Source organism: Diplotaxodon limnothrissa, linkage group LG16, assembly GCF_057381915.1.
Source record: "Diplotaxodon limnothrissa isolate DT_005_m linkage group LG16, D_limnothrissa_male_GT1.1, whole genome shotgun sequence".
NCBI lineage: Eukaryota > Metazoa > Chordata > Actinopteri > Cichliformes > Cichlidae > Diplotaxodon > Diplotaxodon limnothrissa.
The window spans coordinates 24,668,145-24,683,590 of NC_140611.1; the positions used below are offsets into that span (position 1 = coordinate 24,668,145).

Consider the following 15,446-nt stretch of genomic DNA (forward strand, 5'->3'; position numbering starts at 1 on the left):
CCTTTTGATTAGAGTAGGAAAAATATGTGAAATAGATTTCAGTGTCTGTTTGCTTTAAAAACAACTTCGTTTTACCATAGTATTGAACATATTGGGAAAGTTATCATGCAAAACTGGGCAATATGAAAAACTGAATGTTTTGAGAACGTTTATTATATAAACTACTGTCCAGTGTCCAGCAGTTTCATTGTGAATTTGGTTGCTTTGTCCTGACTTGAACCTGTAAATGTTGTTTCTGATAGAGATTAGTAGAATGACAGAGTGATGAGGCTGTGTAGCCCTGTGTAACCATAAAACCCAGCTACCTGTGAAGGTACAGTTAATGCTGTGATTTCATTCAGTTCACTTTGATTACGTTTCAGTTGTCTGTTTTTTTTCTTTTTGGATGAATCACATCTATCAGTAAAACAGGCGCTGTTAGCGGTTGAGAAGGAGACTAATGTTCATTTACCATCACACTGCAATTATACGCAAACATAAGCCTCACATTTTAAATCAGTTTAGGACTTTAGATTTAATGAAGATCTAACATACTTAAGGGGAAAAGGGACTTTGTAAGTGGAAAGTGAGTTTTAAGTAAGTAAATAAAACATAAAAAAGTAAACTGTAGCATAGATTTGCAATGTTTTCGACAATAAATTTTGAGTCAGTGTGACAAGCACAGGCTATCATTTTAAAACATCTAAGTGCTTTAAGCTTCAAAAAAAATCTTTGTGGAGCTGCCTATATATTTACATTAACATTACATTCAGCCTTACATCACACTTGGATATGAGGTTCAAATTCCTCCCTGAGTCTTCTTTTCCTTCTTTCTGGACCGGTGATGCTCTGATTTTCTCTTGCTGCCCTTTTTGTGTGTTGGCTTTTCTGTATATATCTCTGTTCAGATTTATCAGTGTAAAACTGGCCCTGTGATATTATTTCTGACTTTAAACACCTTGTCTAAATCTGACTGACATTCAGACTTTTAATTAAAGCACAGCCAAGAAATTCTTGACTTAACTGGAGAGATTGAACAAGAGAGTGTAGACAGGGAATGAGAAAATGATCACCAATTGCTACAATACTTTAAGGCAAATTAATGGTTCTGTCCTAGTGTTGGTTAGAAAAGGATGATTTGAATTCAACAAATACAGGCCACAGAGACACAAATTTAGTTAACCCATAGCCAATGCCCCATAAGTGTTTCACAAGAAACCATTTTGGTACATGCCAAGAATAACAATCATAAAATAGCTGACAGTAGAGGTGATAAAAGTAGACATATTCATTACGTAGAAGTACACAAAGTAGTGATTCAACTTTGTTGCTCAAGTAACAGCAAAAAAGTGGAGGCTCTAAAGTAAAGAGGTATTATATTAAAAAAATAGCTGCTCCTCTACCAGCTGCTATACGCAAAGCTAACTGAAGCTCATGTCATATTAATATTATGATAAAATAATACCAATACAATGATATGAATGAAGGCTTTATTTCAGTTCTATTTCATCTGTCTATCTTCATTGCAGTTTGCGTCCACACAGGAAAATGAGGATAATCAAGGGTTAAAGTGGAATTCAACTGGTATGGGAACCCTAAGATCACTTATAGTGGAGCAGTGTGGGGGAAAGAATCACAAATAAGTCACAATAATTGTTGTTGTGAGCTTCAGTAGATTTTGTGAACAGGCTGTGATGAACTGACCTGTGCTGCTGCTCTTTGTGGATTTAGCCAACTCAATTTGACAAGATTTAAGCTGGGGTTACATGCTCTATCTCTGACTGATTTCCCACCCCAGACAGCATAAATCTAGTGTAAAGACAGAATTCAATGAGTGAATCTGATCAGCATCATCACCTTAAATTTGTCTGCTACACTTGATGTTAACCATGAACACTATAGCTGCTTTGCATTGGTCCAACATACTGCATTGTTTTAAAATGGACTGTTTTAAGTAGCCAGTGTTGCCTGATTTAAAACAACTAGTATATGAAGCAACCTTTAAAAAGCAAATGAAAATCATAATTTCAGCAACACATTGTGTACGATATATTTGTTTAACTGCTAGAAATGTGGCTTTTGAAATTAGCTGCCATGTAAAACAAAAAAAGAAAGAAGTGATTGGCTTTGTGCTTGCTGTGTAGCAATAGATCCGGAAGAACAGTAACTTCAACTTACAGATATCTGCACCTTCAATGCTTCTGGCTGACTTTAACGTCTAGGTGTAGTGATATTAATGATGCATAAATTATGTGTTTTTTGGCTCTTTCAACTCTTTGTGTATGATAAGCGCAAGTGGGGGATACACCAATAAGGTTGTGTTTTATATGTTATTGTTCCCTCCATTTAGATTCAAATTAGTTTGGTGTTTGAAGGCATGCTGTGGCAAGAAATAACTCCCCTCAAATGGTTTAAGCCTAAAGTAGTAGTAGAAGTAGTAGAAAGTAGATATTTGTTAAAAGGTATGTATTATAGATACATAAAAATTCTACTTAAGTATAGTATGTGTTTGTTACTGCCCATCTCTGGCTAACAGGAAATACGTGCATCTGGGGCTAAGAAACTTTAAATGTGCATGCCATTGTTCCTCATAAAGTATTTGGCATGTAAAAAAATAAATGTCATTTATTTTACGCTATGGCCACATACAATATGGCTATAGTGTATAGCGTCTCACGTACAATAAGTTATTGTATATATACAATAATTAGATATTGTAGCTTACCCTCATTCAGTGTTCTTAATCTACCAAAAATGCCTCAAAACTGCCATGAGTGGTTACTATAACAGATTGAAACTGAAGCTGCTGTATTTGAAGTTTGCAGAAATGCAAGATATTACCTTTTTCTTCTGCTTTGTGAGAAAATATTTTAAAGTACATTTTTGTTAATATTATAAATCAGTGATGGGGAGATATCGAACCCCTTTTTAAGTTTAAAGTCTCAGTTAGAAACTACTGTGGCGGTCCTATTTCCTCCAAAATTGCACCAATGGTAAACCTGTGCTGCAATGACTGTCAACATTTTGATAAAAGATAGAGAAATTCTGAAATATTTATAGAAGAATGATGTGGAATTTTGTTCATTTACCTTTAGATAACTAATGGTAAACGATATAAAGAAGTGATTATGAACGAAGTGTCATTGTTTCTTGTTGGACTTTTTCTTCTGTAATTGTCAGGTAAACAAATGGTCCTTTTAATAGGAATTGCAGTTACAGTTGTTAACACATTTCTTATTGACACATAGCAGCTACACAGCTCCCAGGGACCCATTAAATGAGTGTGCCTCTGTGTTCAGGATTGAACAAATGAAGATTTATCTATGGGCTGCTGGTGTCCTTACTTCTCACTTAATTTGCCTTTGACCAAAGAGCTCTGGGGTGTCTTATCCAGTTTTTTCTTTCAAGGAAGCTCATTAGTTTGTGAAGTGACTGTGAAACTGGCCCACAGCTTTAGACTTGTTGATAATATAAAGGAAATACACATGCAGACAAGTTTAGTAGATAAGTAGTAGATAACATGTCAGATCTTTTAGCATGATGAAGCAATATCTAAAACCGTTGATCTGGCATCCAAACTACTGTTGCTATTACTAATAATCTTCCTTATTGTATTTTTGTTTTAGACTACCACTCTCATTGGCCTGCTGAAGACAGCAAGGCTTCTGCGATTGGTGCGTGTAGCCAGGAAGCTGGATCGCTACTCTGAATACGGAGCTGCAGTCCTAATGTTGCTCATGTGCATCTTTGCCCTTATCGCCCACTGGTTAGCCTGTATATGGTATGCCATTGGCAATGTGGAGAAGCCTTACTTGGAACACAGGATTGGCTGGCTAGACAATCTGGGCGTGTCAATTGGAAAGCGATACAACTACAGTGATCCTAACTCTGGTCCCTCTATCAAGGACAAGTATGTCACAGCACTTTACTTCACATTCAGCAGTCTGACCAGTGTGGGCTTTGGAAATGTTTCCCCCAACACCAACTCAGAGAAGGTCTTTTCTATATGTGTCATGCTGATTGGCTGTGAGTATTTTATATGCTTTTCAGGTTGTATTTCAATTTACCATTATTTCATTCTTTTTGTTATCACTTGAATGGGTTTTGAGCAAAAATCTATCTTTTTTCCAGGTCCTTCACAAAACATTGTATATGTTTTAAGCAGAATGTGTTGACATTTTATCAAATTACCTGTGTCTTCATGGGTAACAGCAGTAAATATGCTGACTGTAGTAAAAACAGTACCTTCTCTTCACTCATTGCTTTTTTTTATTTCAGCCCTGATGTATGCCAGCATTTTTGGAAATGTTTCTGCCATCATCCAGAGGCTCTACTCGGGTACGGCCCGCTATCATGCTCAAATGTTACGGGTCAAGGAATTCATCCGTTTTCATCAAATTCCCAACCCTCTGAGGCAAAGGCTGGAAGAGTACTTCCAGCACTCATGGACCTACACTAATGGCATTGATATGAATACGGTAAATAACTGAAGTCACTCATCCACCTGTCCCTGTAATGGATATGGATATCCAACAAAACAAGTGATTGCACTGATGACAATATAAATACATGCTACTAAAAGAGCTTTTTTTCTCTCCCTTGTCTGCTTTTCAATTGGATTAACATCTCTTCATTGGTAAGAGCAGGAGGTACATATTTAATTTCTTTAAATTTTTAAAATGGGTTTCTGTCTGATCACTGTTTAAAATAAGAACCTCATTATGCTGTCTACAGACTGTGGGTTAGAAGACCCAGATGCAGGACACAGGAGGTAGACTGAAGTTCAACATGATAGTCTCTAATCAAAGTTAAGGTCAGACACTGAAGGTCAGGCATTGTAGCAAATAAATCTAACTGGGGACAGGCGAGAAGGGAATGCCTTGGAAGATTAACAGCATAATACAAAAACATTCTGATAAATGGGAGGTAGACAACTGGTGCTGTACATACCAAAGTGACCGACTGGCTAATTGGACATGTGTGAGGAAATCCAACAGATACTGTGATGATGAGGAAGGAAGTAATATAATAAAATGAAGACATTAAACTTAGAGACATACAAAGATTTTTTTTCACATTTGAGATTGTAATAGTACAAGTTTACCAGTAGACGTCTATTCCCAGGTACATTTTTGAAAATGACGGTTAAATAAATCCTTTATTTAAGAAAAAAAAAGGCAAATGTTACATTTTTTGTAAACCATTACGTTCCCATGAATTAGCTCCTGGTAATTTTCTGAATACTTACCACATCTCTACTATTGTAATGTCTAAAGTTTGCTTTACATTATTCTTGTTCAGTGATTTAGTGCTATAAAACAAAAACCAACAATATTTTTTTAAAAACAACTTTTGTTTTATCTCAGCTTTAGTAAGTTATGTAAACGTAGTGTTTGATGGACTCACTCAGTACATTCTATATATCAGAGTATGAATTCAGTGCATAACTACACTAGATTAACAGGTGTAGATGCAAACGCATAGCACACTTTTGATTCTGATCTGCTTTGTTACCGGTTCAGCTTATAGTGTAGTTTATTCATATTAATCATTTCAATGTCATGACAGCCTATTTCTTTTGAAAAATATGCATAATATCTTCATATGTCTTATGCTCTCCTTTCTCTGTAATGGCAGCATCCATTCAAGCCTGCATGTACTTCACATTTCCTTGCATGCCTGTGTTTATGCTATTAATTAAATTCTTAAAATCAACAGGGGAGAGTATCCTTTTAGTGCCATCCTTTGCAAAATACTAGTATTTGTCAGCCCACCTCAAGTGTATGGCTGCTTTGTTTTCTTTAAAAACTCACAAGTTTAGAGGCCACCTCTATACAAAGTTCTTTTGAAAGTGCTTTTTTTTTCTAACTTGTGTTCTTTTGTATCTGAGAGAACAAAGCTTGACAAACTGATCTGATGATGTGGTCACAATTATCTCTGAAACACATCTCTGTAAGGATATCAAACAAATGTTTTGAGCACTTTATTTACTGTTTTTTCTCCGCATCTTAGGTGTTAAAAGGGTTTCCCGAGTGCCTACAGGCAGATATCTGCCTTCACCTCAACAGTTGTCTTCTGGACAACTGCAAAGCTTTTCAAGGAGCCACCAAAGGATGCTTGAGGGCCTTGGCCATGCGCTTCAATTCCGCTCATGTGCCTCCCGGAGACACTCTGGTCCACGGTGGTGATGTGCTCACTGCTCTCTATTTTCTGTCGCGTGGTTCTATTGAGATCTTGAAAGATGACATTGTGGTAGCTATCCTGGGTAAATACAACCCCTTGTTGATCATTTTACTGATGTGTACTAACATCTAGTGTTTATTTGATATTTTGTCTCAATTACAATAAGTAGGTTGGGTGGATGGTGCTCAGTTGATTAAGAGCTTTTAAATTTAAGTCCTGTATGGAAATTTTTTATACCCAGAGTAAACTCTTTTGTGCTGTTTGACATTTTGCCAATGTCTATCAGGAGTTTTGTGCATATAATGTCAGTCTCTGCTACACATAAAATCCTCTGCCTCCACCTGGAAATGTGATGAACTGTAATAGTCAATGTCACCTCCCTGTTGTATTTAGATCGCTCAGCTGACTGTGTGTTAAATGTCAGCACCAAGCTAACTAAAACTTTAGGCAGGTCTAATTTAGTCTCATACTGTTTTGAGCTTATTGTTGATTTTGTAAAAAGATCTTTAAGATTTACCTTTTGTTTATATAGTCAGAGAGGAAGCACATACTGTACAAGAAACATTCTAGTATCCACATGTGAATTCAATGTGCACAGATGTTCTGGACCTTGGCGTATTTAGCATCAGAAAATTCAAAATAAAATGTGCCTTCATGTGGGTTTTCACATTTCGTTTTCTGTGAGTGTTCTGGGGTGTTTGTGTGACAGGTTTGACACTCTGGCATTTCTATTAAGTGGCCTCATGGAAGGTTGTCTGGCAGTTTCAAAGAACGCAGTGAAAATGGTGCCACTTTTTTGACAGCACTGGGAAATGAGTTAAAGCTGCAAAATAGAGAGTATTAAAATAATGTCAGTAAAAAGGAGATTTGGCTAAAACAACTAGCAGCTCTAAATTTGAAGCTATATTTTTCATTCTTTATGTATTGATACTGAGCTTGATGCATCAATGTTAAAATACCAATACTGGAAAAATGTCTATTTATTTTTTCTTCATGGGTAAACTTCATTCATGCACTCCAGACCGGGCCTGGATTAGATTTTATTCATTATTCGTGAGATTAATTCTCACTAAAGCTGCACCTGAAAGAATGAGGTTTCAGCTTCGCAACGGTTGCTGCATCACACAAAACGTGTTATTAGTGATTATCGTGGAAAAGCCACTCAAGCATAATTATAATGCTCCATCGCCATAGTTTATTCTCACATGGGGAACTATACCAACCTCTAACATGGCAATGGTCAGCCCATGGTGTTAAAGTATTTTTCTCTTGTAATGATCATGACTCCAGCAAGGCTATTAGCATTGTTCTACAGGTGAGGAATTAATCTCTTATCCGAATCAATCGTTGTGGGGAGAGCTCTGTGTTTGTGTGCGGGGGAGAGACACACCAGTCTGTGTGAGGCTTTCCTCTGTGGCCGAAAGGTGTCCGGTGCATGCTGTGAAAGGCACACTGGCAGCCAGCATATCATATCTCTTTCTTCTGAACCCCTGCTTACACTGTTGGCATTTAGTGAACCCCCCACACCAACAAAGGGATTTTTCATGATGCCCTTTAAACCAGGCCTCTCGTCCTTTGGAAAATGGGCCCTTATTTCTGCAAAGGAAGCTCTTTTATTCTCCAGACTAAAAGCTAAGCTTACCGTAGATTTTTTTGGTTTTTTCACTTTTTGCAAGTTCACTGAAGAGCTGGCTTAATTATGTGATAGCCAAAATCAGTGCAAAAATTGCCTTTGAAGTGCACAAGTAAAGTGTGTCAATTGCAATCAAGCCCTCCTTTACCCATCGCATCAAAGCTGCTGCGTGTTAGTAGTTACTCCTCAACATAAATAATGGATCAAAGATAGGAAGACAACTGATGTGCCGGCCCTGGGAGACGATCTACACAGAAATTAGAGGCTGTCTGATTTTGATTATCCACAAAAACAAACACGTCTGCGCCCCTTAGTGAAATCAGAGTGATAAATAAATTCCTATTGTAATCGCAGCAGAGATTTATGCCTGCGTCATGCCTTTTTTTGGAACTCACTGTAGCTCAAGTCAGCATTTTTACATCTTCCCACTAAAACTGTCAAGATTACCTGTTGTTTGTGTGTTTGTCACCTCCAGGTAAAAATGACATATTTGGAGAAATGATCCATCTCTATGCCAAGCCTGGAAAGTCTAACGCTGATGTGCGGGCTCTGAGTTACTGTGACCTGAGCACCATTCAGCGAGAAGATTTGCTGGAGGTGCTAGACATGTACCCGGAGTTTGCAGATCACTTCTTCAACAACCTGGAGCTTACTTTCAACCTGAGAGATGACTCCACCAAGGCAGATAATGTAAGAACATTTTGGACCTATGTGTTTAATGGGTGTTTTGATAACAAGTATTCATATTGTAATTTGCCTAAATTATGTTTTTTTGTTTATTCTTGGTAACTGACACATTTTCTGATTGAAGCATTTTAATTTTGCAGCCCTGTAGTGTCAAAGAAAGTGATTCAGATGGTGAGGGAAATAAAAATGTGAAAAGAAGAATCTCTTTCACAGCAGATCTGTCTAAAGGTCAGTAGAAACATACAGGAGAACCTTGTCAAGCATGCTTTGTGGCTGCAAATTTTTTTCTTTGTTATTATTCATGGATTGGTGCTCCGATATGCAAAAGTCTGTCCTCTATGGGATATGGTGTTATTCCACTGACTCCTGCTGATTGCCATTCTACAGGGGAAAGCAAAGAAATGGTTAAAGAAGTTCAAAGGGAGAGAGAGTCTAACTCGTGCCTAAAGAGATCTTCAGTAGTTCTGGGTCGCTCTTCACTCACAGTTCGAGGCCTAGACTCAGACGTTATTGTCAGAGACAGCTTGGACAGAAAACCACCTTTTGAAGGTAACAGATCTTGTCTTACAGATGAATTGTAAATATCTGGTGGATAAAATTGTAGCTTTTTTGGCAAGAACTTTCAAAGCAGTGTTGCAAATCGTGATGAATATTTGTAGGACAAACACTAATGTGAGTGGTGGGAAGACACTGAGGGACAATGTCTTTGACGCTGCATTAGCAGCTCTAAGAGGGTGACTGGTTGTGTGGAGAGTGTTGGGATGTTCCCAGGCTTCTAGAGTTGCTTTGAGCAAAAACTTGGGAATTTAAATATTTAGGTTGCCTTCTGCCAAAATGCTGCTCAGCTGATTATAATTCTAAGAGACAGGATGTCATCTGTCTCAAAAATCATAGACTTAAGACTGCATTATTCTCCCTTGCAGACATGCATACGAAGAGCTGCAGGGTCTTGCAGTTTTTCTTAATTTTTTTTTCTAGTCCAGTATCCAGACAAATGCCTTACATGCTGTAGATCACTATTGATATGATTCCATCCGCAAATTATTCTACATTTAATATTCTTTTGAAGACAATTTTATAAGTGCAGGTGGCAAAGGAACAGCATGCAACTGCAGTCCTTCAGACAAAAAATCATCAGCCCGTGCAAGTTATCTCTGTAGAAAATAACTTTTGACAGTTTGCTCGTTTCATCATCATCATCATCATTTATTTATTTATATAGCACTTTAAAAACACACCTGGTAGACCAAAGTGCTGTACAATACTAATATGCACATAGTAATAAAACCAGACATAGCAATAAAAAAGAACATTAAAAAAATATCAGTTACCCACAGAGTTAAAAGCCAGAGAATAAAAATAGTTTTTTAATAAAGACTTAAAAACTGGCACTGATGTAGCCTGTCTAATATGGAGAGGAAGGTTATTCCAAAGCAGTGGCGCTGCAACAGAGAACGCTTGGCCATAGCCGTGACTTTGGGACCAAAAGCAGCAACTGCTCAGCTGGAGCATTCAGGTGTGCATTAACAAAATACTGAGGAGGGAAGACATCAGCAGTGGTCTCAGAACCAATTGCTGCAGTTTATTAGTCTGAAAGGGGTAATAAAGCCATTTCCAAAATACTTTACGTCCATCATTCTACAGTGACAAAGATTATTCATAAGTGGTAAACATTCAAGACAGTTGCCAGTCATTCCAGGAGTGGACACACTACTAAATCAGAGAAATTGTAAATTGCAAGGTTAAGTTTGTAGAGCTTCTTGTAAACAAACCATCATTTAAACCAGATAACAATGCACAACACCACATTTGGTGAAAACCAAACACAGTGTATTACCAACTGCCAAATCGAGGGTGGGAAGGTGAGGATTTGGGCTTATTTTGCAGCCACAGGACCTGAGTATCTTGCAGTCATTTAAACTCCTCTGCATACCAAAGTATTCTAGAGTCAAGTGTGAACTCATCTGTCCAACAGTTAAAGCAAAACTGAATCATGTAACAGGACAATGACCCCAAGCACAGCAGAAAATCTGCAACAGAATGGCTGAAAAAGAAAAGAATCAAGATGCAGTAATGGCCCAGTCAAAGTTCAGACCTCGGCCTGATTGAAATGCTGTGATATGACCTTAAGAGAGCTGTGTATAAACAAATGCCTGCAAAGCTCAGCAAATTGAAGCAATGATGTAAAGAAGAGTGGGCCAAAATTCCCCCGCAATGATATGAGAGACTGATAAGGTCATACAGAAAACAATTACTTCAAATTACTTTACGTTACTGCTGCTGTAAAAGTGCTGAATCATGGGATATACTTGGTTTTTCCACACACCATTTTTATATTTTGGCTTCTTTTTTTTTAAATAAATAATGGCATGATTCAATAGGCCATGTGCTGTTGTTTATATGTGCTATAATCAAATTTAAAATGACCTGATTTTCTATGTTTTATTGAAAATAAAATAAATTTACCCAGTTAAAATGTACCCAGTATCCCAACTGTTTTGGAGCTGGGGTTCTACGTGATACAAAGTCGGACCGAGAGAACGACTGTCAATGCACCCTCAGCCCAAACTCTAAACGAATCTATGCAACTCATTGTATTAGTGCAAAGCCACCTGCACAGTCTGTTCAGTGAGATAACTTAATCACCGAATTAACCACCCCTCTGTTTAAAACAACAAAAGAGGCTCCACACATATCACTAGACAGCAGGTTAAATACTACCATGTGCCAAACAGAGATAACAGGGTTAGTTTGCAACTGGAAAACACCGATATAATAATTCTCCTGGTATAGCAGTGTGATAAATTACAACAAAGGATCTACACACAGCTTTGCTGTAGAGATTAATTATATTCTATTTTAGTAATGTTTAGTGATGACGTTGCACTGACCTGCAAGTGAGGATGTAAATCATGCATGTTGGTTTGGTCCTCCAGATCTGTGCTGTGATAAATGGGCCTGTAAGAAGCCTACAGACTACCTGGATGAGTCAGCGCAGTTCCAGGACCTGAGAGAGGATGATAATTCTGCCAGTGAAATCACATATGGAGAGGTGGAACAACGCTTAGGTCAGCTTCAGGACCATTTAAACAGGTACATATTTTTAGAGTCAGCATGCAGATGGTTGAGCTTCACTTTGCTGTCATAAACTATGAATTACCCGAAAATGTGAACTTTTCTAGTGTGAATAACAGTGCTTGTTTTTTTTCTTCTTTTTTTTTTGACTAACCCTTTTTCTTTTACCAATGGTTTGCCATTTCAGCCACACAGCTCACGTGTGGCGCCACATGAAATTGCAGAAATTTCTCTTCTCATTTAAACTTACCAGTTGCGCTTAGCACATCTCTGTTTGGAAACAGTGCAGCATCTTATCAGATGGTGCAAAGAGTTGCTGTTTTGGACGGTATTTCTAGATTATTGTCTAAATTTACTTAAGTAAATGATGTTAAAACTTCTCTCCTTTAATTTTAATGTGAAAAGTTTAGGTTAACTTTGAAGTTAAAGTTGGAACTCTACTTGTTCTGAAGAAAATAGGATTACATTTTTTACATTTATCCAGGGGCATTCCTTTACTGAAGTTGTCTTTTTTGGCCTATGTTGACATGATTGCACTCAGTTGCTCCACATATCTCCCACACCATTACACCACCAGCAACCTGAAACATTTATACAACACAGGATGGATCAATGCTTTCATGTTTATGCCAAATTCTGACCCAACCATCCAGTTGTTGCTACAGAAATCGACACTTGTTAGATCAAGCAACATTTTTCTGATCTTCTGTTGTCAAATTTTGATGAACCTATGTGAATTGAGGCTTCAGTTCCCTGTCTTTATTTGACAGGAATGGCACATGATCTGGTCTTCAGCTCTTGTAACTCATCTGTTTCAAGGTTCAACACGGTTCTCATTCAGAGATACTCTTTTGCAAACCTTGGCTATAGTGAGTGGTTATTTGAGTCTCTGTTGCCATCCTATCAGCTCAAAGCAGCCAGGCAATTCTCCTCTGAACTCTGTCATTTCCATCTAGAGAAGTGCTGCTCACTGGATATTTTCTCTTTTTCATACCAGTCTCTGTAAAGAGATGGTTGTGTGAGAAAATGTCAGTAGATTAGTAGAAATTCTGAAATACCAGCAGCCCATCTGTCACCAACAACCATACCATGTTCAAAGTCCCTTAAACCACCTTTTTTCCCCAACCGCTCAGTTTGCACTTCAGCCGGTCAACCTGACCATGTCTGCATGACTAAATGCATTGAGTTGCTGCTGTGTAATTTGCTAATTAGTTATTTTTGTTACCCAGCAGTTGAACTGGTAGATTCAACAGTCTGCCCATTAAAAATGCATGGAGTCATATGAGTGAACATTTCACTTAAAATGACTCAGAAGGAGCAGAGTGGAATATTTTTTCCAGTTTTAAGTGCAGGGTAAAGGCTCCTCTCTGTTCCCCTCACTTTCTCCATTCAACATCTAAATCTCATTTGTAAACCATAGCTACTGCTGATGTAACGTCTGACATTACAGCAACCGAGCGCACCATAAAAGTCACAAATTTTCACTTGTGACTCATGGTGGCTTTAAATGGAGCCTTTTCCATTTTTTCAAAACATTCTGTAAAACTGATTTGGGAGAGAAGCAGCCTTATCTAGAGGCATTATGTGTTTATGTATTTGTCTGTTTGTTCAATTGGTTGTTATTTTTTCTACTGTCTTCAAGTCTACATATATAACATTAATAGTAGTTCTTAAAAACAGAAAGAATGGATTTATCTATCAATTGCATTGTCTAATTTGAGCGGATATTAAATGTATGATGGATTTTCACTGTGCACAAAAATATTCGGGTAGTCTTTTAGTCTAGAGCATTTTCTGGTATGTTCTGTGGCGACAGCATCGGTATATTTGTCACTATTCTTATTTATCATTGCATTTTCAGATAAATGCTATTATTAATTTCAGTAAATGATAAGGCAGTGCTTTATTCTTTTAAGATGTCACCTCCCACACTGCTAAAAGTAGGCTACACCAAATGTGAAGGAGTAGGTGGAGGACGGCAACTAGCTGGCAGAAGTCGTTGTCGGACTTGGAGTGGGAGGTTGGATCTAATGGAAGCAGGATGCAACATTGTAGGACCGGTGCAAATCAAACTTGAGAATGACCTGGTACTAAAGTCTTTATATGGTAAAGGAGCGCTCAGAAAAAAATGTGCCTGAAATAATTTATAATGATAGAAACAAAATGGTGAGATTGATTTCTAGCAGCTACGTTGTACTTTACCTTCCCTAAAATGAATAGATTTTATTTTTGTCATTCCTGGAATGTAGAAACACATCTTTGGCAGTAGTTTCAGAATCACACCTGCAGTCAGCAGCCACCTGAAACGGACACGCAAATGAACAGCAGATGGTATTTTTAGCTGGAATTATCACAGAGAATGAAAGATCGCATCAGGGTGCCTGAAATACTGGGCAAGCTCATTTTATTAAGCACAAATAAGGCATTTTATCCACTGCACTATACCTGACCTTGTTTTTTTAATGCTGGCTGGCTGCAGGATGAGCAGCACTTCTCTGTCATTTTGGTGTTTTTGTGGCTTTGACTAGTCTGAAAGCATATGTGGCAGGAAAAAAATGTCGGTGTGGCCTTTCTCTTTTACACATCTATGTAAATAGCCAAGAAAAATATTGTTTGGTACGCTGAAAAATACTGTGCGGCTGCTTTTACTTAGTGTCTCATGAGCCACAGCATATTAAATGAGGAAAACAAAAAGGCTGACAGTGTCTTTGTGCATTAGATGGAATACACGTTGGGTTTGGGGTTTTTTGCCTTAAGTCCTAAATATAGAACTTTGATCAAATCTAGACTTAATTAGATTTACCAGATGAGTATAATAGTTATTTGCACAGTAAATGCAGAATTCACATGTCCCACACAAAGCTCATTATCGCTCCTAGCAGGGGCAATGTCTTTCATCTATTGCTTTGACAGAATGTTTCCACACCGTTGCCGTCTCTTAATTTTGTCCAGAGCAACGGCTCCATCTAGTGCTCAGTGAAGCACATCTGAGTGTGCTTTCAGCCATTGTCACACACAGTTAGGTTCACACTGTCCGAGTTACGTAAATACTCTTTCTTTTCATACTTATCTTTTGCTAATATTATACAGTATATCTGTCTGTTTTTGCTCATCAGTCCTTTTTTTTTTTTAGGCTAGAATCTCAGCTGTTATCTGATATGCAGGCGATCCTGCAGCTGCTGCAGAGGCAACCAACTCTGGGACCGCCTGCCTACAGCACTGTGACTGCTAATCCAGACTATCACAGATCTGCAGTGAAGGTTCAGCCGGCTGCTCTGAATGCAAGCCATTTCTTTAGCTCTGCAGGAACTCAAGTAAGGATGCCATCACTTTAGTTGGTAGACATTATTTTACATAGAGCATTTGTTTTCCACTTATGTACACATTGAGACCTTTCCCTTCACTTTTTCATACTGTTAAACTAAATGTCACATCTAAAAACGTGTTGGTTTGTTTGTTTTTCTACAAATACAGTTGTGTTTTAAGGGTAAATATAATTTCACATCTGAAACAGGATATTAAATGTATATATATATAATGAGATTATTTACCCCAGCACAGGCAACTAAGATCTTATTATTGTCAAAAACTGTTTTTTTAGGCCCCCAACCAAAAACTAGGGAGCACCATTCAGGAATCTAAAGACTCTGTGTTGAGCTTGGCCAGTGTGAATGCACCCACTGAGGACAGCCTTAAAGAATTTCTTGTGCAGAGACATGCAGAGGCACAACAGCATCAACAACCATCCACAGGGCATCAACAGTCAGCACTGATCCTTCTTCCACCTGAAAACCCTGCTTCCTCTTCTTCCATGTCACCTTCAGACTCCAACCTCAATGCCACTGGACTCCATAAACCTGCCTCAGACCAAGAGTCTCCAAGGCCATAA

At 38.0% G+C, this 15,446-nt stretch overlaps 1 protein-coding gene across 1 annotated transcript in view; it reads left to right on the top strand.

Annotated features, from left to right (window-relative positions):
* kcnh7b (potassium channel, voltage gated eag related subfamily H, member 7b) overlaps positions 1 to 15,446 on the top strand; it is a 42,752-nt gene extending 27,306 nt beyond the window's left edge. Inside the window, exons 7-15 of the mRNA XM_085375072.1 lie at positions 3,606 to 4,005; positions 4,258 to 4,457; positions 5,992 to 6,244; positions 8,271 to 8,485; positions 8,623 to 8,710; positions 8,870 to 9,031; positions 11,419 to 11,575; positions 14,691 to 14,871; positions 15,159 to 15,446. Of these exons, the coding sequence (XP_085231198.1) occupies positions 3,606 to 4,005; positions 4,258 to 4,457; positions 5,992 to 6,244; positions 8,271 to 8,485; positions 8,623 to 8,710; positions 8,870 to 9,031; positions 11,419 to 11,575; positions 14,691 to 14,871; positions 15,159 to 15,446 (1,944 nt within the window). The remainder of the gene's footprint in view (positions 1 to 3,605; positions 4,006 to 4,257; positions 4,458 to 5,991; positions 6,245 to 8,270; positions 8,486 to 8,622; positions 8,711 to 8,869; positions 9,032 to 11,418; positions 11,576 to 14,690; positions 14,872 to 15,158) is intronic.